Genomic DNA, 23,732 nt, shown 5'->3' with positions numbered 1-23,732 from the left:
TCATTAAATCCACGGGCTTTAGTTGCTGACTAATTGGTAAATATACTCTTGATAAAAATATAAAATGCATGCCAACTCCACATTTTAAAACTTGTTTCTGGTTAAGATGTCTCTGCTTCTCAGTTTCTTTACCAGCAGAGTTTGATTTTCATAGTTATTGGTCTTATAGAAACAACGATGCTAAGAACTATGCCAATATATCTTCAACTACAGAGTAGGAAAACAAAAGCACGGCTCTATTGAGCTTCCAGACACTGAGAACCTGGCTTTTCTGTGTCTACAACAATTTTTAACATACCTGTGAGTCTAAGACCTGCTGAAGTCAGCTGAACATTTCAGCAGACCCTTCAGGGTGCTTCAAATGCTTTATGAATGTGGCCTTTAGCACTTCCTTCTGCAGCGTTGCCTCCAGCTAGTGCTATAAGACTGCATCATTGCTTGGTGAAACTTTGGGTGAGTTAAACATAGCAAATTCTGATAGATTAAAACTTGAGGAACAACACAGACCCATGCCTGAAGTAGACAGACAATCTGACTGTTGGAATTAGACACAAATAAAAACTTCTTATGAAAAACCTGTGCTTAGTTGTGGCTATAGCTATATACCCCAACGCATCCTAAGGTCACAGAAGATCCATCCCCACTCTTTCTGACACTGTGAAGCCTCTGCAACCTCCCCAACCTCCCACACTGTGCTTTCAGGGGAAACATGAAGAGATGAGGGGAAAAAAAAAAGAGGAGGACTGCATGCAGTCAGCTACAGATACTATAAATAGGGAACTCAGCAAAAGGCTGTAATACTTACAACTCCTTTTAATAAACCCATGGAAAGCCCCATCTGAAGGGTCTTTTTGCCACCAACACCGATGTCTCTGATTGTGGAAGGCCTTCCTGACATCAAACAATCCCAGATGCAGAGAGGCCTTGGGAGCTAGCCCAGTGCTTTGTTTGGGCACAAACTCAAGTTTACTGTATTTACATTTTTCTGAAACATGATTTAGAACAGATGTTATTGGACACCAGAGTTCTTCTCCAGGGTTGGAGTAGAAAAATCACAGCAAAAGAGGGAGACACGAAATAGCTCAATTTACATTTGAGATGGATTGATATTGATCTGCATTGCAAAGAAGGGGCAGATCCTGTGCATCTCCAATTCTAGTTTAATTACACTTACATTCAAACACTAGCATTTGCTTCCTTCTGTTAAGGCTCAAGCAAAATATTCGTTTGATTATGAACAGCCTTATAATTAAGTGAACCATTCAGAGCTGGAGATGGTTTAGGACCATCTCTGCTTGTATTCTCTATTTCTGCCATTGACTTTGACCTTGACTGAACAACATATTCAAAGCACTTGCACCAAACCGCACTTATGGTGTGCATGTTTGAAACAAAGAATGAAATAATGTTGACAAACAGTATTATGAAATTGATACAGCTTTAATAGCGGCTTAATGAAAGAAATGGGAATACGAAACTCCCTTCTTCTCTAGACAATGGGTGGTGAAATAAGCTGTCCACAATAGAGGGAAAAAGCTTAAAAAAAAAAACATTTGGAAACAATACAATGACATATGGTCCCATATGCTGAATCTATAATGCTTCCTAATTCCTTCAGGGTAAAATATACTCTTCTCCTGAACAAATTCCAAGTAACTGGGATTTGCCTGTGAAGACTGAAGGAGGGAATAAAATCTGCCCTTTACACACAGACACATCACTGTGAAGCAGGTTCTCTGCAGTCGTCATTTTACACATTGATTGGAGCAGCACTTGCAACTTATTTCCACTACCTTGTCCTATTGCCACTAAGGGCTAACATATGTACCTGCAGTTTTCTTCACTGATTCACGAAGGTAACAACTGACTGCACTACCTCTGTTCAGAGATGAAACGGTTTGGTTTTTTTTCCACAATCCCTATTCTCACACTCCTTATTGATGCAACATTCCAAACTTCAGGGACTCCAAAGAGGACACATATCATTTTTTGCAGTACTCTCTGGCCATTAAAGTACATCTTAAATTACCTATAAAATAGTCATTATAATGCTATTTTTGAATTTGCTTCACCACAACTGTTTCAGGAGCAAGTAGTAAGCTGTAGCCATTGTTTAATTTCTTTGTATATTAATATTTGTAAGATGTTAAAAAGTTATAGTTTTTAACTCTTGTTCATATACATAAATAAAATATCTCCTGTAAATACAGCACCCTTGACAACCTGCCTGTTAGGACGAAGCATCTTTCTATTTTGTAAATAGCTGTTTCTCCAGCCCTCTAGGACTGTCTTTACCCATTCAGCCAAATTCAGCAGTCCATGCCCTCTGCTGCAGATTCTTCCCATTTTGACTAGGTCAGGAGATTGAGCTGTCTGATCCATAATCCAGAAAAAAGGATGATTCTGTGTTATACCCAGATGCGTTTGCAGTAATAGAAGTGACTTGCAAACATTAGAGAGAGTACCACTGCAGTAACTGGCACCTCCACTAAAAAATGATCTGAGAGTTATTTTGATTTTTCAGTTCAGCTGAAGGCCGTCAACAGGGACAGCCACACAAAAGATGAGTTTTAATACCTGAGACAGAGGAAACAGTACACATCTACACATGTACTATATATGCTGTCCTACAGGAATGACAAGACTTCCCTCTTTGGGAAACTCACCTACCCCAGTGGGTAGAAATGATTATCCCTCTTCCAAATAAAAGTCAGTCACCACTTGCCTTTCCCCAGGTCTAAAAGTTTGCAATGACTCCTAAAGACCATTTCAAAAGTCAAGCCAAGATGTGTCTGAAAAGTGAACAGTGAAGGGAGAAAAGGAATGTTATCTCCTGTGTATTCATCTCCTAAAAGAACGAGTAGTTTTGTTATTTGCCTCTGCCTTTTTGTTTGTAATCTCTGTAGGTCAAAACACTTAGGGACAGACACCATCTCTGATTTTTGGTGCATACAACATCTCTATCAGAATGCAAATCAGCACCAGCAGTGTAACAGCCTGTGTTCATGATAAGAGTGACGCCTGCCAGTCTCCCCCCGGTGTAATGTTTTTTGTCTTGAAAAACTTACGTTAACTTGACACTTGGTGCATCAGACCATCACCAACACTTGGAAAAGTCATCTCTCTTCTCATTTAATATTTGGATGTGCTTAAGAGATTGCGTTAAATATTTCCATTGAATGTTTGATGTAAAAATGCTCCAAGGCAGATAGATTTTTTCAGTTAACATTTCAAAATTGCTTCAAGACTGGATGAAGGATCTGATGAAATGCTTCTATGTTCTAATCCTCCAGCTGGAAAATGAAGCTCTATTTAATATTTAAAAGGTCTTTTACAAAATACACAGTACTATTTAACACTACCTGGGCTATTCTGCAGGAAGAGGAATGGAAACAAACATGCCTGAATACAAGGCCCTGCAGCCACTCTGCAGCTAATTCACCAAAAACCTTTAATGAACGTAACCACATCCTTCCTTACAAATGAGGCCCTTCCCCACAAAAAGCAGAGCCAACACATTCTTGGAAGATAATTTGAAATGATGATTGGGAGATAAAAGCATCAACTCACATAGGACAAAGATTACATTTTTCTACATGGACTGAGGCTGGTACTTGTGTGAAAACATCCTTAGATTGACCATAAAGAAGGGGCACCAGGTACAATTAATATTTCCTGTAGGAGTTCAAGAAGCAGACGGGTTTATACCCCCACTCATCATTTGGCTGATTGGCTAAATTGGCTTTACAAACAGCTGGGAATGTTTTATATCAATCTCCTTCACATTCTTTCTCTAGTGACTCCCTTCTCCCTCTTGAATCAAATTTCCTCTTGGTTTGTGAGGGCAGTTCCTAGACAATTTTGCTTCATGTACGTTAGAATGGCTGACACCTGTTGATATATCACCACATCATTTGCTCTAGAATGAAACAGAACTTCAGAAAGAGATGGCAGGTTGCAGAAGAGTTGCAATTTACTGATCTGCTAACTACCTTGTCCTGACCATTCCAATCCAACTACAGCGGATGCTTATTCAACCTCAGATTGTTCTACCTTGCATTTACAGTGGAATATCACTTGCCATTGGATGATGGCCCACAGATCCCAGCCTTTTTTCCTCAATGTGCAGAGGACAAGATTTGCTGTATGGTAATGATTAATTGCTGTATTTACTATAGAAAGACACAAGAACCATAAATCTGCTAGAAGAATTAGTCTAAATAGTGCATAAGACTGTGAATAAGAAACATTTTAGACTTCCCTCCCTGCTCTGTCAGTTACAGCTGTCTCTCAGTATAACTTTGATTAATATATGAGATAAATATATATATATATATAGCTGATTTAATGTATGTATTCTTCAAGCACAAATTGGAGGAAAACCAATTATTTCTATCATTTGGAATCTTTTTCAGGTTGCAAAAGCAAACAATGTAGATTATTCTCTTACTTGTAAGATCTTGCAGGACTAGCATACGTGTTTTAAGCTTTCTCTGTTTTTCTGATCTTTCAAAGATAACTCTTCACTGCAAGCACGCTTCTATGACATATTTGTATCCTCCATCCTTAAATAGTGACAACAATGACTCAGGAGAACCTAAGGGCTACAGATTTAGAAATCATGATGCACTAAATGCATCTTGTGTATCTTCTTAGGGCTAATTTGTCTGCTAGGAATACTAGGTTCACACTGTGTTCAGCGCCTAGTTCCAATTCATTAGATGCCAGCTTAAGAGTGCTTGTTACCATATGGATAACATCCCAAGGTACTTTCACCTATACATCCCATAAAAGAGAATTACAAAAACCTGTTTTAGCCTAAAGACACAGCAAATTTGCTATTCATTTTGACTGTTCTTGTCCAAGTAAGTTTTTTAATGGAGCTGAAGACATCTTTTTTCTCTCCCTGTTGCAGTCCGCATACGAGAGTTGATTAAAATCCATCAGGGTTCCAAAGAATACGTCCATTTTAAGGCCTAGCACTTTTACAGGCAAGTATTCTTAGGCAAGTTAAAAAACATCTGCACTTTAGTTTCTTTTATAATGAAAGGGATTTGCCATCTTAGAAGTTGTTGGTAGTTTGTAGTTTTGGAGTGATCTGAGATACCCTGACAAAAAGAAATACTGCTTTAGTATTGCAAAGTACTATGAAACCAGAACTTGACCTCCCACATGAATTCAGGCTCATGTTTAGAAGCTGCTGTTGAAAACTGCTAATTCTTATTTAAGAATCAGATCTTAACTTTGCAATGACTTCATTTTCATCTGTATGCAAGATTTTAAAAATAGGACTGGTGTTTCCTTTAATTAGTATTTGATACAGTATTAATATTCCTATTTATCTTCTACATGCCATATGGATTAAATTCTCATTACTTTTGATCTTAATACTTTTAAAATATGTAAATCAGCAGACAGACACCCGCTTTAAAGCAGTGTTTGCACACCACATCTATTATTGCCTTGGGCAACAGAAAATATCTGCATTGCTAAAACTTCAGAATTGTGAGGAAATCTTGAAAAATCAGATATTAAACTGATCAATCTAGACAAATTATACAATGACCAAATAAACTGCAGCCTTTTACATTCAGATACATTTTAAAATGACATTAAAAGTGACCAAAGACCATTGCAGAACATGTATTAAAATGGATTATAAAGCTGATTTCTGAAAGAAGGATACTTTCACAGATTGAGCTAATTCTAGATACAATGCTTTAGAATGCTTTTCAAAAACAAACAAACTTACCTTTAACCTCAGACAATAAAAACAATGATTTGTTTTTGTGTTTTCGGAAGATATTAATTCAATTCTGTCTTTTCAACATCGTAGTATGTTGCTCATTAATAGGTTGCATAGGGCACAGTTTTTCCTGAATACTGTGGTTAAGTAGAAAGGAGAAATCTATGGGAATCAGCGAAACAAAGAACAGGAGAAGAAGATGCTTTGGACTGTCATCTCTGTTTACACTTGTAAAGAATCTCTGATAATGTGGGAAGCATTTGCACCTACAAATTCAAAAATGCTACTCAACAAGTCCATGGAGAAGTATTTATGAATGCACTAGTCTAAAAACAAAGGCTTATTCTAGTCATTTTATATTGGGTCTTCTTATAATATATAATAACAAACTTGTAGCAAGGCTTGCTAACTTTCCTTGCCTACATAATACAGCTGAACTGTATGTCCAAGACTTTCCAGAAGAAATTAAGAAAGCTTTGAAAAAAACTGACTTCCACTCTCTGACTGGAAGGTGGAGAAAGGGCAGTTTGTAGGTGCAACCACATCCTGTGTGCAGCTCCTGCATGCACTATCCATCCTCAAACTTCAAGCTCTGGAAAATCTGAATTGATTCAGAAATACCACAAGAAAATGAATGTTGTGATTAAAAAAAAAAAAAAAAAGTAATAAAAAAAGCGCTGCTCTTTAATATCAGAAAAGGCAGTTTTAGGGAAACAAGGTTGTGCTGGGTTTATTAGTCACTCTGACTTTTTTTTCTGACCTCATAAAAAAATCCACTGAGTTCATGGGACCTTCTCCACTGTTTTAACTAAGCTGTGAATACAGGCCTGAAACCCAGCACCTTTGCGTATTTCTAGCCCCATGCTTTTATTTTGATTGTTCTAGGAATCTCCATGACTAAAAATTGGTATTTATCCAAGTGTCAAAAGGGAAAGCCTTAAGTTTGATTACGAGGCCACGTTTGGCACAGTTCATGCCAAGTGAAAACCTGAGCCTGAGCTCTTCAATCCTGTGGTGCAAAGGCAGTGTAGATCATGACTTGACTGGGCCACTCCAAGCGGAAGGTCCATAGCCTGCTTCCAGAGAAGGCAGTGAAAATTTCTGGAGGAAAATAAATCAAAATTTGTCCCTTTCTCTGAACAGTAATTTAGTTTACAACCTAGTCCACATCGGCAAATTCTATCAATTCTTTATTTCTTACTATTACTTGGATTAATAAAAGTCCCCAGCTAGAAATATTGCTATTCTTTTACCAGAACAATTCATTCCATCTGGCAAACTGCTTTAAGAATTGCTGCACTGTCTTCAGAAACCTTTCCAGCAAGGAGATTTGCTGACATACATCTGCAGTACAGTTACATTTTCTAAGCCTACTAACTGCAGACACAGTCTGTCTGGTTCTGTGCAAGGCAGTTTCTTCAGTGAGAAGACTGCTAACTCTGCTGAACTACAGCAGGCTTTTTCCTCCCCCTCCCCAGAAGTCCTCCTGTGTAATACTATGGTAAAAGCACGCTTGTTTCACAGAAATGTGCAAGTTATAGTCATACACATACACCAAAAAAAACCAAACAATCAGCATCCTTGAACTTCCATAAACCTGACAAGCACTGCAAACATTATTCTGAAATTTCTATGCAACTAAATCATTTTTTCAAAGTTATTTGCAAAAGCATCATTAGTAGAGCATTACTTATCCAAACATCAACTGCACACCCATAATTGCATTTAGAATAACTAGATGACAGAATGTCTTACATGTTATTTAAATTTCTCTTTTAAGTGTCTTAATGGCATTGTAGAGGACAATGCAGCAGTTAGTTATTACATCTTGAATACCTTCTGAACTTCCATCACAATTACTGCTCATTACTATTTCACAACACAGATAATATAAACTCTTCATCTTGAATACAAAACATCACGTAGAAAAGACTATTCCCAGTTAGCAGTTACCTATACTGTTAAACACAATTTGCCTTCCAAGCTGTACTTTGAACTTCTAATTCTAAGCAATCATTTCAAATCCATAATTCCTTCTCTTTCACACCGAATGGTCTTATTTAGGCAATGAGTGCTGTGAACTTTAAACAAGAAATGTGAGTAACAATCATTGCACCATGAAGGATTGGGCTCCTCATCATCAGCCTCTGACTGCTGCACTTGTTATATTCAGAAGGGGGAGATGCTGCAAACAAGTCTGTGTTAATAAATCAAGGATCTCTTGGCTACTGAACTCACAGCTCTGTTCTCTAGTTAGTTCACAAGTATTTAATATCAAAGTGATGCAAATGGGAAGGTTTAGAAATAAAGAAACAGCTTTTGAATATGAGGCTAAATAAAAATCCCGACAAGCAATACTATTAATAATCTGTATCACCTTTATCCAGTGAAGCTTTCTGAAAGTTAAGCACCATGCTCCACAGTAAGACCCAATGTTCACTCTCACCTCTGCTCTAGTTAGGGGACTTACTCAGTTCAATGACACAGCACCTACCGAAACTACATCAAGAGTGCTTTGTGAAAAGTGACCCCATTAAAATGTGTTCATGAAGCTATTACAAGTTAAACTTTGCCTTCCATTTTTTTCCATCACCAGGATCTGGAAAACTCCTGCCTCCCTCCTTGTAACACATGGACAAGTGGTACACGCACATAAAAATAATCTTGGACTTTCCTACTTGAAACAGCTCTGCAAGCACCTTTGCAACTGCCATCTGAGCTCTGCTGGCTTTGTGTCATGGTGGAGTCATGCCAAATAGCTGCGTAAGTTATAACTCATTCCAGACTCCCGTGGCTGGACAGTTCAGGTAAGAGCTGAAGACAACTACTTCCTCATCTCCCCTGTGATGCTACCTACCCACAGGAAAGCAGACAGGGTACTGTGGTAGAAGACCGACTACCTTAATGCCCCACACAAGAGAAGGAGCAGTTCTCAGAAACTCTCACCTTCCTGACCTGGCACCACAGACCACACATTCACATGAGAATGTGGCACAATCAGAATATCAAATTAGTAAAGTCTATTGTTTTCAAACTGCAGAACTGTTTTAGATTAGTGATGGCCGCCTTCCCTGTGTCCCAGTAAAAAGAGAGCCTTGTTTCAGTTCTAGATCACTCCTGGCAAGCGGGCTGGGAACATGCAAAAGACAATGTACGCCAGCTTTCAGCACACTGCTGCCTTCCTGCTCTGAGCTCTGTCACCCACTTACATGAAACAGACCTAGGCCCATCCCACCAAAACTTGTTTTGCTCAGTTTGTTTTTGTCTGAAAGGGTCCTTCAGGGGAAAGAATCTGGTAAGAAGTCCAGCTATGTTTATTCAAATTGTTTATATAAAACACACTTGGTGCTCCAGTCTGTGGGAGCAGTATTTTTAAATGCTTGTGTTTTTTGTTTCTGATTTGTTGTCCTTACTCAGTGTTCTGATGTTGGTATGAACAAAACCAATCAACAACCCGGGCATTAGTTTAACTAATGTAAACCAGATACAATGGGCTAGATTTACACATCAGCCATGCTTATTCATGGTGTAGCATGAGGATCCATGATGAAGTTAGGCATAATGGGCCTAATTTACAGTTACCCTCAAGTCTCTTCAGAGAGTACACCAAGCATAGAAAGTATGTTTTCTGCATGCCAGCTCCGTGTCTTTGCACTGATTCATCTCAGGATAGGAAGCATGCTAAAGCAAGGGAATACAAACCTGAAGCAAAGCCATTAGGGTAAAAAGCTGAAATATGCAGGAAAAAAGTCTCTTTACTCCTGAAATCCTCCCCTTTTTTCCCAGTTTCAGCTACTGAAAGCCATCTCAAACATCTAGATTATAGCCAGATTCCTATGGCAAATTTTGCAAATCTTACCTTGCATGAATGGTTATTTGGTGACTTACTGAATACTTTGGAGACTCTATATTATAGCTTTATCTTCCCTCAGAAAAGGGCTTTCGGAAAATAATGATCTGATCCCACGTTCTACTGAAAACTCACACAGCAATGTTTATTTATTATATAGCCAATAATGAAAGTAAATAACGCTCCTTCAGACAAATCAAATCTGCATCTCTTGATTCTTCAGTTCAAATTCAGTATTTCCATGTTAGAAAACATCTCTTGACTTCCTTCGGATCTGCCATCTCGTGATTCCTATAAGGACATTTTTCTAGTGTAGTATTTTGTGTTCAAAGAGCAACAGTGTGAGTCTTTGCACACCTTCAGAGGACTGTAGGGAACACATGTGAGGAGAAACTAATTCTTCTGTCTGAAACAAATGGAACTACAAATCTAAGGATATTCAGTAGTATTCTTACTACTGACATTGATTTCTTTGGAGAAATTATTTGACAATATAAAGGGAATACCATGTCATTTAACATTTTTGTTGTTGTTGTTGTTTGTTTGTTTCTAACTAGGACATAAGCAACAGCACAAAACAATGCTCCTCCCCCCCCCCCCCCCCCCCCCCCAAGTCTTATTGTGTTACTATTTGACTTAAGCAGAGATCACATTGGGAGACTTTTTTTTTTTTTTTTTAATAGCAGTAGGGAATAAAACCACTGAGCTTGCAATGGCCTGGATCTTGAGAACCCACTAATAAAGGCTGACCTTAAATACTGATTCAAATTTGTCTGCCAACTTGAAGGGTAAGCTGTGCCTTAATTCTCAGAAGCAATCATCAGTTCAGCTGAAAGTTGTTAAAGAATCATGCCCAAAATCAAGGTACATCTTGTTCTGCTTCAGATGACCCTCCATAGCCATAGGAGTTAAAGGAAAAGTAACTAGCCACCACAAGAAGCTCTAGAAGAATGTGAACTTAAAATTCCTGCCAAAATCTGAAATGGTAGATAAGATGCAAAACAGTACTAGGTTAGTGAACTCAAACTGAAATTCAAAGGCCTTAATCCCTTGCTTAGGTCCAACTTTGAATAAAGAGATTGATGGAAACAGATGAAAAAAACCATAATGTCAGAAGGTAAAATGGTGCAAAAAAATTGAACAATTTTTTGAAGACAAGATCTGCCTGAAAACTAAACTTGACTTATTTAAAATCAAACTGTTTAACTCACGCGCTCAGTGACTCCTCATTTAATCCACAAAGAAAATTATGGCATATTTCAGCTCAGCATGAATTTGCAATATAATAGTGATTTATTTAGATCCTGTTGAGATCATCACCATTTTTAGAAACATGCCTGCCAAAACGTAGAAGGATTATAGTTGTATAACTCCATTGAATAGGACAGTGAAATACAGAAGGCAAGGCTGTAAGTGCTAGAGGTCCGGTGGGAATAATCTCAGTTTTCCCTCTCCCAGTTAATTTTTGTAACGTTGTTCTAAAGTTGAGTGAATTGCTTAAGTTACTGCTATTTGGAGTCCTGTATTTTATTTTGTCTGTTCATTTGTTGTGACATTATGGACACACTTTACTATTCCTGTTAGTTTGGTTTGGATAGCCTCAAAAATTCATAAATAATAATAAAAAGTTTAACTGAAGGTTGCACTACAGAAGGGAAAATCTCCCTTATTCCACCAGGTCTGTTCCTTACATTCCGAGGTTTTGGAGCAATTAGCCCTCTTCCCTTTCAAAGGCACACAAACTTCACGAGCGTAAAGAAAAACTATGTTGCAATAACGATGCAAAATGTTGCAAACTAACAAGGCATAGGTAGGGTTACTGCAGCAAAGGAAATAGTTTAAGTATTGACAATCGTTCAAAAAATTTTTGCCTTTCAAGACTGCATGAAACTTACCTCTCTTTCAGTAACAAAGTGATGTATACTCCTTTCAAAGACTCTAATGCTAAAATTAAACTTTCCTCTGAAAATCTTCAGCATGCATATGAGAAAAGCAACACTACAGAAAACAGTGGTATACTTCACTGCTGTGGTTACTGAGTGTTCTGTCATTATTGAAATGCTTTTTTTTTTTTTTTTCCCCCCTCCATCAGTTTTTTTTTTTTTTTTTTTTCTCCCATCTCATCTTCTTTCTTCCTTCTCTGTCCTGGTTCTCTACACAAGCTTTCTGCTTTGATGGTGTATTCCTTCTATTCCACTTTTGGCTTGCTTTCTGTTCACGTTGTCTGTCTATATGCCTCTGAGCTTTTCTCTACACGTGACCTTCCTCATGGTTTCATCTGCTATGGGGAGTGTTTTTTGCCCTACCAATGGACTGCTTCTCCAGGAAAGTGTTCTATTTTTTTCAGTACTTCTGTGATTTTTTTTTTATTTTTTATTTTTTTTTAAAGGAAGCTAAACCAAAAAAATTGACTGCCCATCCTTGCCAATCACACTACAAAACACTGCAATTCTACAAATAATAGCAGAATTTAAACTGCAGAACGACTGATACTCATTGTTTATCTGACTGTGCATGTTTATTTTGTGGATGGGAAAAGGAGATTGAGTTTTATGATTTAACTGTGATTTTCTTCAACACGTGTCATGACAAACTGAACAGCACTGCTACATAAGTAATTTTTGAATTAAAACATGTAAGGCTGTGAGTTGCCTATGATAATAAAGTAAGATAATGAAAATACTGCTTAATTTTCTAGGCTGTGAAACAGCTCTGCTTTTGGCTGTCTCTGTTGACTGTTTCTGTCAGTGAATGTTTCAAAACAGAGTACAGTTTGCAAGCTACTCTGTCTGCCCATGTGAAATTTAATTTTTCTAACATAGTTAAGCTCCTTTGTGCATGAAGGTGAGGAACTCATCCTTCTTGGGACCCAAATCAATGATCAAAAGGCACAAAGAATGATTCTTAATACAGTAGACAGAAAACTAATATTTACTATAGACTCCTAACAGCTGTTCTGAATACCACCGGCAGGGCCAGATCCTTAAGAGGTTATAAATGGCAGTACTTTTCAATTTATCTGTTTCTTGTGAACGAAGGATTAATTGTAAGCACATGGAGAATAACAGATGAAAGGAATTGATATAACTTGTCTCTAAGTCTGATGAGCAAAATATGAGAGGTGGGCCCAAGCTGGAATCTTCTATCTGTACCCCTTTGGGACACCGGATGCAGATCTGAACTTCTCTAAAAAGAAATCAACAACAAAGATTTTTTGCTACACAAATATCTCTTATGTATTTTTTAACTATAGCGGCTGGTTGTTTTGAAATTTTAGTACTACAGCCACATAAGCTGCTACTCAAATTAGTTGACAGGACTTTTTTCCATGGACCTGCAGCAAACTTTTTTCCTCCCTGCAAATAAGCCTTTCAAAACCCACAAGCTGAATGTTATTCATTTGATAGCCATGCTCTTTTTATCATAACTGAGAATATGCAGTAAAGAACAGCATTAAAAGAATGTAGAAAAAACAACTGCACCACTTTGCTGGAGGGCAATTTTGCTGTTTGCAAATCCAGAACTAAAGAAAGAGGCTAGAACAATACAATAGTTTTTTCTTTATTTTGAATATGCCTTGTACGTGTGCACGAGGCAAACATAAGCACAGTGGTGAAAGCTGTCCCAAAAGCAGCACTACTCTCACAAAATCATGGCCAAAGAACCGAAGACAGACTTCACAGCCTACGGAGAGAACTAGGTCCGGCTCAACATAAAGAACTGATATAGCTATCCAACCTAAATGCTAGGCAATCACACATTCTCTAAGTTTGTCTCCTTACAAAATGTGTCAGATGGGAAATGTGTAAGATGACAGGGTCTTTCACCAGCACTCGTGATGCTATTCAGCTGTTCACAACTGTCTCCTCCACCCTCCTCCACAGACTTGGCCCAGCCAGGAGGCCAAACTAACACAGCAAGCAAGAGACTACTTTTTGGTTATATAGTGTTTGCCACCTTTTCACAACACTCATTGTTATGCTTGTGCTTCTATGAGACTTACTCTGTGACAAACAGAACAAGCCTTCGAGACAAAGAATTGGTCCTATGAAGTTTTTTAGTAAGACAAATAGAATTCATTAAACCATTCTTGTAAGTTATTATAACGTTTTGTTGCCTGATAGCATGTAAGAAAGCAGCTTCTCCTTCTCATATTGGCAACAACAACGATTCCTCCTGTGACTGTGGTATTCCTATCTTCCCTTAGGGGACAGATGTTACAAGCAGGAAAGGTGGAACTGCGGCCTTTAATTTCTGGTGAACTGCCAATGTCAGGCAACACATGAGCACAACTGGCTCTCAGTAATTCTCTCCATATGCAAGAAAGATCCTTAAGAAAGATCATCCTTGCCTGGAGACAGAAGTGATCTCTACAAGCTAGTAATTACTATTAGAAACTAGTATTTGCTTTTGCTATATTCAACTTAGCCATTAGAAGTCAATTGAGATAATTCTTGAGAGAACTGAAATGTAAAACACTTAATAAAGGAGAGCAATGGAACACACAATCATTGTTATTAGCAAAGCTGAGTGATTCAGTAAGAATGAATACATTATCTAAGATAATTTCTTTCCATCCAAATACTTCACTACCAGTCCATCATTTAGAGAATGGAAAACCTACTGATCAAAAAGTATTTGTGAATAACTTGTATCTCTAGATTTTTACATGTGCCATTGCAAATATTTTGTCCCAAGTATTTATACTTTACTTGTCAGAGGCATTATTTTATTCATTTGCATTGATCAGCCATACAAATTATTTACTATGGTTTCTATTAATCTGTGTATGACTTTCAGTAGTTAATCACAGTCTACAGTTCTACTACTAGGATAAATACGCAAACAGAAAAACCTGAACACATAAAATATTTAAGATTTTGAAATCTCAATTTTTTCAGAAATTTGTTATAGTGCTTACAGAGCTATCTCACACTTAACGTACCATTCTGTCACCTTCACATTATTTATGCTACCACTTTTACCACGGCATTTTCTCTCAGTACGATCCATGGAGAAATATAAAGATGTAAGCAACTCCAGAACACATACAGCACACAATGAAGATCTGAACTCCATCTATTAAGTATTTACTTGTGGAGGATTCAGAATAGCCAGTTTTAAGTTCAAATACCAGCAAATAACCAGAAACAATCTGGTAACTTACACCTAGAAGAAGACATTTTTCTATCAGTTAATGATGATCTGTTTAACCTTTCTTTTCTTACAAAACAACCTGAAATAAAAACACTGCTCAAAACTTTCTGGTGTTGAGAAAAAAAAATTAAAACAGTATTTGAATTGTCTTTTTCTTTGTGAAACACAGCAAATACTGAATACAAAATAACATCAACTGTGGTTAAATAATCTCAGAGATAAAGCAACTATACCGAAAAGACAAATACAATTTTCATACTACTGCTCAATGCTTTACGGAACCATTTAGAAATGAAGGAACAATGAATTGGGAACCACGTTATTTCCCTGGCAATCTGAAACATGCTGCTGTTGCAGAGCTTTAGCAGTGGTGGCTAACTAATATAAATAAGGTTGCCAGACAACTCTCAGAAATCCTTCAAGTATTAATAAGAAATCAGTGAGGCATCGCATGATAAAAAGTTTAACTACTGTATAATCAATGAATAAACAGATGTTATAATTGAGAAATATAAAGGAAAGTTAAGCTAAGCAAGGTTAACCCAACAGGAAGATAATGAATAGAAACTGTTTACCGATGTTGTAGGCTCACAAGATTCCCCACGAGGAGGGGGTCTCTAGGAAGAGACCCTTCCTTAGTGGCAGTCAGCACTTAAATGGGATCCAGAAGAGGTGCAGCCAGGCTCCACTCCTTCCTGTAGCACAGGTGAATTGTCTTCACCTGTGCTCCCATGGCTGACTCAGTGCTTGTCTCAGGTGGTCAGTCAGAGGTTCAGGCTGTGATTCAGCAGTTCCCATACAACTACCAACAAAGGAATGGCAAAAAGGAGTTCTCAGATAAACCTTTGTATCATGAAGAGAAAACCAAGACAGATACAGAAGGTGAAATGCAGTTTGGGTCAGAAAGATATCCCTGGACATCATGTTCTAAGGGAAGAGACAGAACTCCTACTAAAACCTGTATCTGTGGCACAGTGTTTTATGTCTATTATTTGACTTCATTAAATTGATCATACTTTTTTTTTTTTTTTTTTTTTTTTTAATGAGAAATACACATTCTCTTTTTATTGCAATGCAGTTAACAAGCTGAATTTCAGCATACTATAGAACAAACAGTGAGTCCAGCTGTCTATAAGTTTTTGAACATGCAGTTTACCCATGCAGTTAACATGCATTTTATTTTATCTCTCACCGTTGATACTAATCAGTCATGACTGCAGGTCAAATCCTTTTGCATTGTAAGCAATCACAATAACCAATCCAGAAGTAAACCAGTCTATAATGAAATTCACTGCCTAGGGCTAAACACAGAGCTAACATGTGTTTAACAAATCAAAGCTTGTATTTATCACTTGTCACTGTTTGTGTCTTTGTCTATTGGAGGGGAAAAAAAAACAACAACAACAAAAAACAATTAAAAAGCTGAACAGTAAAGAAAAACTGAAGAACAGCATAATTTATTTTCAGATTTGTTGGTCCTAGGAATGTAGCCTGCAAATCTTGCCATCACAGAGTAGCAAAAGGTTTAACAAAGCATCTGTGAGCGAACCAGTTCAGAATACAAAAGTCATCAGTGTAAATCACAGCTCACAGTTCAACAGACATTATTTATGTTTTGGAGTCAGATTTTCTGAATCTACTCTGGAACTACATACTGAAGGACTGAAATACTGCAATAGAGGCACTGTGAATCTCACCTCAATGGCCCATGAAGCTAACTGTACAGATCCAGAAAAATGAATATTGGGCTCTCCAAGGGTTGGGCAGGTCCCCCCCCAAAGTCTCTTGCAGGGTTCTACCACATCCAATCCAGTGCACAGCAATAGCTTTACTTGCTCCAAGAAAATCCACCTGCATAAACAGCCTCACAACTCAAGGTGTTCATCATTTCTTATAATGACAGAAACAATAATGATTTCTTCAGATACAGATTTATTTTCAGTTTATTTTCTCAAGAGATATCCTAAAAATGTTTTCCTTCATATGATTTCTATTTATCTATTTTCTTGAAGACAAAAATGAATGATTTGCAAATATGATTTTTGTTTACTATGCTCAAAGTCCAGTATAGATCACACAACTGAAGAGGTCAGTAAAGTGGTGATACTTGATCACTAAAGGGAAAAAGGAAAAGAAGCTGCTGTTTCTCCTGCTTGTGCCCAGTCAGTATTTTATTCAAAAGAAGCAGACACTGCTGTGGGAGGATCATTTCCACAGAAATTCATTACAAAGCATATTTAATTAGCAACTCTTCTGACCTAGGATTCAACTTGTCTGCAGTGTGGTACATAATAGAATACTGTGGAACTCTCATAGCCCTTGTACATAGCTACAGCAAGTTCAGTGCCACCAGATCATACTCAGTAATGCTACTCTAGCTTCTTCAGTGTTTCCTGTAAGGTTCAGACTGTCCCATCATCTTGTTATTCTATTTACTAAAAGAATGGCCAACTCAAACATGACCAACTCATGAAAAAAAAAACACAAAAAACCCACAAACAAACAAACAAAAAACCCTCAAAAAAGTCCTACCCCCAAAAATCTCTGAATATGCAGGGAATTTTTCATGTCAGTTTTATTAATATTAAGAGACCCAGTTTCAATTACTGTTTTGACTTTATTGGCTACAGTCACGTTTTTCATGATTTACATTCCTTCAATGTAAAATTAGTCTCAGTGGGGGGCTTAAAAATGATGAAATGAAACTCCTGATTATATGACCCAAAATAATTCTAAATAGATTATAAATTCTTTAATTTAAAATCCTGAATGATAGGATTCTGCAATTAATGGCATCCATGTGTCAGTAGCACCCCATTTGCCAATGACAACCAGTGGAAAGCCTTGGCAACGTGTCACACTATGATGCTGTGAAACAGCAGCTTCGGTTTTCATGTAGATAGAAGGTTAGCTATAATGAAGACAAATCGAAAGCTGAGTTGCACAGAGCAGCTGAATCCCTTGGGTTGATCTCTCACTTGTGGAAAACGGCTTCCTTGGTTCAAAACATCTGTGTCTTGATACCCTATCTTGTGTGAGATATGTCCTGACTTTTATCATGATACTTATTACAGTCATGCTAGGATACTGGCTTTCTCTGAGTCAAAGCATAAAAAGTTCCCATTACCAAATCACTAATGACTATCGCTTTGCCATTGCTGACATCTTTTTTTTTAAAAAAACAAAACAAAACAAAACAAAAAAACAGAACAAAACAAAACAATGCACAAATAGGAATTACATAAAATTGCAGTTAAAATTACAATACAACATAAAATTGGCATGTAGAGAAGGACATATTCCCTGCGTTTAAGAACACATGATGTACAAATGAAAGACATCAAATCAAGGCTGTATTCTAGGGCTGAGACTGAGGCAGCCTAAAGAGTATTTTCAAAGAAAATCTACTTTGGAGCAAAGACCATACACCTAAGTATAATTGCTGTGGCTTGGGTGAGATTTTTTAATTTTGAGCATTCTACTGCCATAGCAGCAAAGAAAGACAATGCACATGTATCTGTGATTGGTATAGTTTGCCTACTAAGATTATTCTACCTCTAAGACAGAATAATGAATACCTGAAACAATGTTTATATGTTAATACTGTCATATCGTTTCCAGTAAATAAAATTTTTAAAGTATGCAAATTTACAGTAATCAGCTATGTAAATCTTTTTGCTCAGTACAAATATATTCTTAAGGCTTTCCAAAGAAATACATTCCCATTTGCTTTTTCAAATACCTCCTTCGACTTACATTCAGATTTTAACATTACTCCCATTAGAAAGACAATATCTGAAATCTGAAATATCTGAAATGAACTAGCAATGTTAAGCAAGATATCTGTGAAATGCTTGAACATTTTTTTAATTGGCTTTTTGACATTTAAGATCTCAAAGACACTGATTCAGAGAGCATTTGTCCAAGCATCTTAAGATTACAGTTGAATTTTATGAAATTCACTATGCAGATAGTGATTTTTCTGAAACAATTGCATCAATACCTCTTATAAATGCAATTATCTATAGCAACTACTCACTCTGAGATTTTCTTTTGCTTTTAAAGCATCTTACCAAGCATGAGGTAGGACATAGTACAGCATGGTAGGCAAGAGGATTGCTGTGGTCAATCACAGCACGGACTCTAGTCTTAATTAGAAATAGCTAGTACAATTAAAATGACAGCTGTTTTCTAGCTGGAATAGAATCATAGAATCATAAAGATTAGAAATGACCTCTAAGATTATCTAGTCTGACTATCAAACAATAGGTAAGACTATCTTAGCTAAGGCTGTTATTTCCCAGTTTAAAACAACTAAACAATTTAAAACATTACAACTTGTGTCCTACTTGCAAGTAGAACTACTGTGGAAGGTCTCATGACTTGTTTGAGACCAAGACCTTAAGTTTATCTTCTTATTACACTTAATTGTACCTCCTCCTTGCACTGCTGTTTTCACAAGCTAAGTTTAGGACTATAAAATGCTTAAAAAATGCCATATAAGGTCACTTTCATTTCAAACAACTCTGAGGTAACAGGCCTCTCTGTGCCCTTATACTTTGGACTCTGTTCAGGAGAATTCCTGTGCTTTAAGAAAAGAATTTGCACAAACAAGCAATCTACTTGTGCTGGGAATCTGATCATGCCCAATAAATAAAGATTGCATTTTCTCACTGGTGGCTCCGTCTGCTTTCAGAATAAATCAAGGTTTGTGTTTATACACAAAGAGAAAAACATACACTCCCGTTTACACAAACTATTTTTAAGTAAGGAGAGCAACAGAGGACTTTCAAAGAAAAAACACAACACAACACGTTTGGCTATTACACAGACCGCTTCTGTCTCCTCAGAATGATATATCTTTTAATCTTCACAGAAAAAGAATTTAGATAAATGAGACAGAATAGGGAGTATTTTCAGAAAATGAAAGCTCAAACACCTGATGAACTCATTTTAAATTTCCTGTTTGGAGTGGTAAATCTGTAAGGATCACCTGTGTGGTAACACCCTACAGAGTAACTTTTTGGGAATATTTTCTCCTTTGCCCACAATGCCACTTATTGAACAGCGTACAGTACTGCCTAAGTTGGGCAACAGCCTTCACCCCCATCAAGCACTAACTCATTTTGTTATATGCTTGCCCTGCAACAGAGCAATAACCAATAATTACTTTTACATGTTCCTTCCAAGCCAGCGCAGCTATATTCACCAAACTGCTTTTTCTGACTACTTTACCAGAAAGAGAGGAAAAAAAAAGAAGTGCAACATGAAAATAAACCACCAACATTGCAAGGCAAATATTCAAAATGGGTCACTGATGAGTAGAAGTCCAGCTTGAAACAAGGCTGGGTCCTAATTTCCATTAGTTTTCAGAATATGAAAGATAAAATCAAAGGGCATATTGCATATTCTGACTTTTACAACTACAGTGCAAGTTTCAATACCTCAGCTTCAAAATAGAGCTAGAGACACAGCAGACTGCATAATTCAGAACATCTCAGAACCCTGGCAAATTCCTCTGCCTCTCAAAATTTCAGCACTGCAGCCAAGCATGAGGAGCAAGTCACAAAACAAACATCATCAAGAAATATGTCCTTTTCTTCCACATAAGAATGTCCATGGTAAGAGAGTACCATGCTCTCACACATTTAAAATGTCTGTGTTAGCGTTAAGAGTTATGCCATCCTCTGGTCAATGTAGAAATACTAATAGCTTTTTACAAACCTATTTCCTATTCATTTAGGACAATCTCAGTCATATATACTTTTAAGCCAAAGTTACATTGGGAGATCTCCATGAATCACTTCTTTCTTATTTATCATTTCAAATATTTTCTCTACTTATTTCTTCTAAGAAAATATCACAACTCAGCCTCTGGAAATTATTTATCTCTGCAATATTTTTGTTCTTTCACTACTACCTTTTTGTGACTAGAATGACTCACTTCTGGCTCAATTATTAGTGTTGACTGGACCCTCTCTATCCTAAAAACAGAAACAGGCAGAGTGTGTTGTTGGAATCCTTGGCTTTGTTGCTGCCCTTCCCCACTACTCCGGCAGAGCCAAGGGGAAATCCTGGGCAGCACTGAGCCAGCTCCTGGAGCCCTGTGCCACCACAGCACATGCATGCACATAACTTCCACTGCACACAGTTTGGTCACAGTGTTCAGTTTTTCTGTGACCCAGTAAAAATCCTCTTGAAGTGAAAAGAACTTTCATTTCTGCATTGATTACAGGGTGTCAAGATCTTTGTGAAAATTTGATGGTCTAGTTTTCCTTGTCCATTCTACTGACCAGAGTGAGTAACCTATGATATCAGAAAGCTGGATAAGACGCAAACTAGTGCACTTGATAAATACACTGACAAATACAGAAACACGTAAACTCATGTCAACCATTTTGTCTTTCGAGAGAGAGCCCCCCCTCATCCCCCCCACTGAGGCCTCAAGAAGAATGAGCTGCCTATCCTCCACTTTGAGTGTAATCCTACATATAAAGACTCCCTCCTTTAGCAAACAACAACACTGCTTCAAAACTGCGCAAGAGACCAGTGCAGAATCCTACCACATTCCTTTCTCTGTCTTTGTGTTCCAGGTTCATGGAACTACCACCATGATGACAGAAGAATTCAATATGAATGTGTAGCATAGCAGAGTGATGTTTCATTATGAAAAATCAGTCTCCACATCATTTGGACAACCCTGTTGTCAGCTTTCTGTTTTGTGAAATACAACTCATGCAGCATAGTCTCACATTATAAAACCATGTGTATTGCATACACGTGTTCTTCTTTCAAAAGTAATATTTGCTGTTTCACTTGGTTCTCACAGTACGTTCAGAAATACTTTGTACTTGAAAATATACCTTATACAGTAATACTGAACACAGATTGCATAGGGTGTGAAACCATTGAGTACCTGAACACAAGCTGTTTATTCAGCAGGTTTAATTCTCCAACAGTCATTCATGGAAGCAAGATTTATATGATCATTTGAGTATCTTCACACTTTACTGAGAAATTCCTTCCACGCTTACTCTTTTACACATACGTGTTTCTGAAATAGTTTGGATTAATGTTGCACTTATCTCTTTTTCAATCGGTATCCTTCTGTGACTTCATATTCTCTGAAGTCTTTCTGAATTACTAGGCAATGGCTTAGAATCAGATGTTTTTAAGGCTGTAAGGCTGTAATTCTGCCAATTTTACTGTCTATAATTGTTTAATTTCAGATACAATGTCAATGATGTCAAGGAGACTAGTTGCAGGGTAATGTACAATATCCATTGGCAGTAAGGATGACAGATTTGGGTCCTGACTGCTTTCCTCAAGAGGGTTTACTGCAATGAAGATATTTTTGTTTGACGGGTTTATTGTTTTAGATGTAATAATTTACGATACTAATGCACTCATCCCCTGCAGTACCACACTATGGATTCAAAATCCATATGGACTGAAGTTCATCAAGAAAGTACAATGGATTTCTCAACATGCTGTGTTTACATACCACTTTGTTTTCAGCATGGAAAACACATTATACCTGTGCAGAAGACTAAAAACATTGACTTTGTTATCTTGTATAACAGAAGGATCTCCAGATATGTACATGTCTTCTTAATTTACCTTAATTAATCTTCTTTAATTTATAAATTGTTCAACTGAACGTTATAAAGTTTAAAGACATTAACTGCAGGATTAGGGATATTCAGACGAACATTTGAGAACTGACAAGATGAAAGGTGTCTCATTAAATATATAAATAGAAACATTAATATACAATACAAAATTATAAACAATTCATTTTCAGTAATAAGCTGGGAATTCATGTATTATCATTCTATTTTGATGCTAGTCACAGGTATCACATTATCAATCTGCTTCATCTTAATCTGTGGAAGGCATTCTGTGATACAGTATTAATATTTGCTTCCAGGAATTAGCAAAAACTTAATGATTACAATGACAGAGAAAAGTATTTCGATAGGTATTGATTTCATATAGAATAAATATTGATTACAATAGAATAAATGATAAATCGATTAAAATTCAACAACTGTCATAATGCTTTATCTCAAGCTCTTAAACTATTAGTGACCATGGCAAAAATAATGTATAAGCAAATGATAAGAAACCAGATTGCATAGATTTTAGAATTACTGTAGATGTTCCTGTGTTCCTGACTAAATCATGGTGAGTATAAACAAACACGTTGTCTTTCTTTCTGTCAAACATGAGAGATTTCATCACTGTCTTCCACTTGTGAGGCTGGAAGACAGAGGAAAGCTAAAGTTCTTGAAAGGTATTTCAAGATTATTAATCATGTTTTCAATAGAAATCATTTTTCAGAAATCTCCATATCTCTCCTCTGTAACTCAGGTAATTAAGAGTTCTTAAAAAATTCCAGTTTGAAAATATGTAGAAGAAAGTTGTTTCCATAATATTTCCTGGCTTCCAATGGATTGTTAGTAAATATATAAAGCAAGTCACATGCTGACCATGTGCAGCTTATAAACAGTAAATGAATGATTATTGTTACTCTGTTTTCCTTACCTCCTTTTTTAGGATGTCTTAAGGGACTTGACTGATGGTCTGTGATTGACTGAGATTGGCTAATTAATTGTGAATCACTCATTTTGAACGTATTTTTTACAGTAAAGGAAGAAGCAGCAATCTCATCCCAATCCTTCTGGAATAAAGAAAGCTGTTTTAGGCATTCAAGAAACATGCTGATTTCACTCTGCCATGATAACTTGTAGCTGTGATCTCACAGAGAGCAACTTTGTATTCTTCACAACTCTTTGAGAAATGGCTAATGTGAGATTAAAGTTACACAAGATTCTTGTGGCTTTCAGCAGTACTGGCTTAGCATCCATGTCACAAACATTTGTTTATTTTTCCATTTAACTTATTTATCCCCTTTCCTCATGCAGTTAAATCGTAGCATGCACTGTATGCTGATTTCCTCTCATAGTTAATTTGTAT

The 23,732-nt window shown here is 37.0% G+C and overlaps 1 protein-coding gene across 8 annotated transcripts in view; it reads right to left on the bottom strand.

Annotated features, from left to right (window-relative positions):
• Positions 1-23,732, bottom strand: part of MYO3B (myosin IIIB) — a 195,584-nt gene that overhangs the window by 22,080 nt on the left and 149,772 nt on the right. For 7 of the 8 annotated variants that reach the window (XM_052674958.1, XM_052674959.1, XM_052674965.1 and 4 more), the window contains one exon: positions 23,301-23,436. In XM_052674958.1, coding sequence (XP_052530918.1) covers positions 23,301-23,436 — 136 coding nt within the window. The remainder of the gene's footprint in view (positions 1-23,300; positions 23,437-23,732) is intronic. The other variant, XM_052674957.1, reaches the window with a different exon arrangement.

Source organism: Tympanuchus pallidicinctus, unplaced genomic scaffold (genome assembly GCF_026119805.1).
Source record: "Tympanuchus pallidicinctus isolate F22 unplaced genomic scaffold, pur_lepc_1.0 scaffold15, whole genome shotgun sequence".
NCBI classification, from domain to species: Eukaryota; Metazoa; Chordata; class Aves; order Galliformes; family Phasianidae; genus Tympanuchus; species Tympanuchus pallidicinctus.
This window is presented reverse-complemented; position numbering and strand designations above follow the sequence as displayed.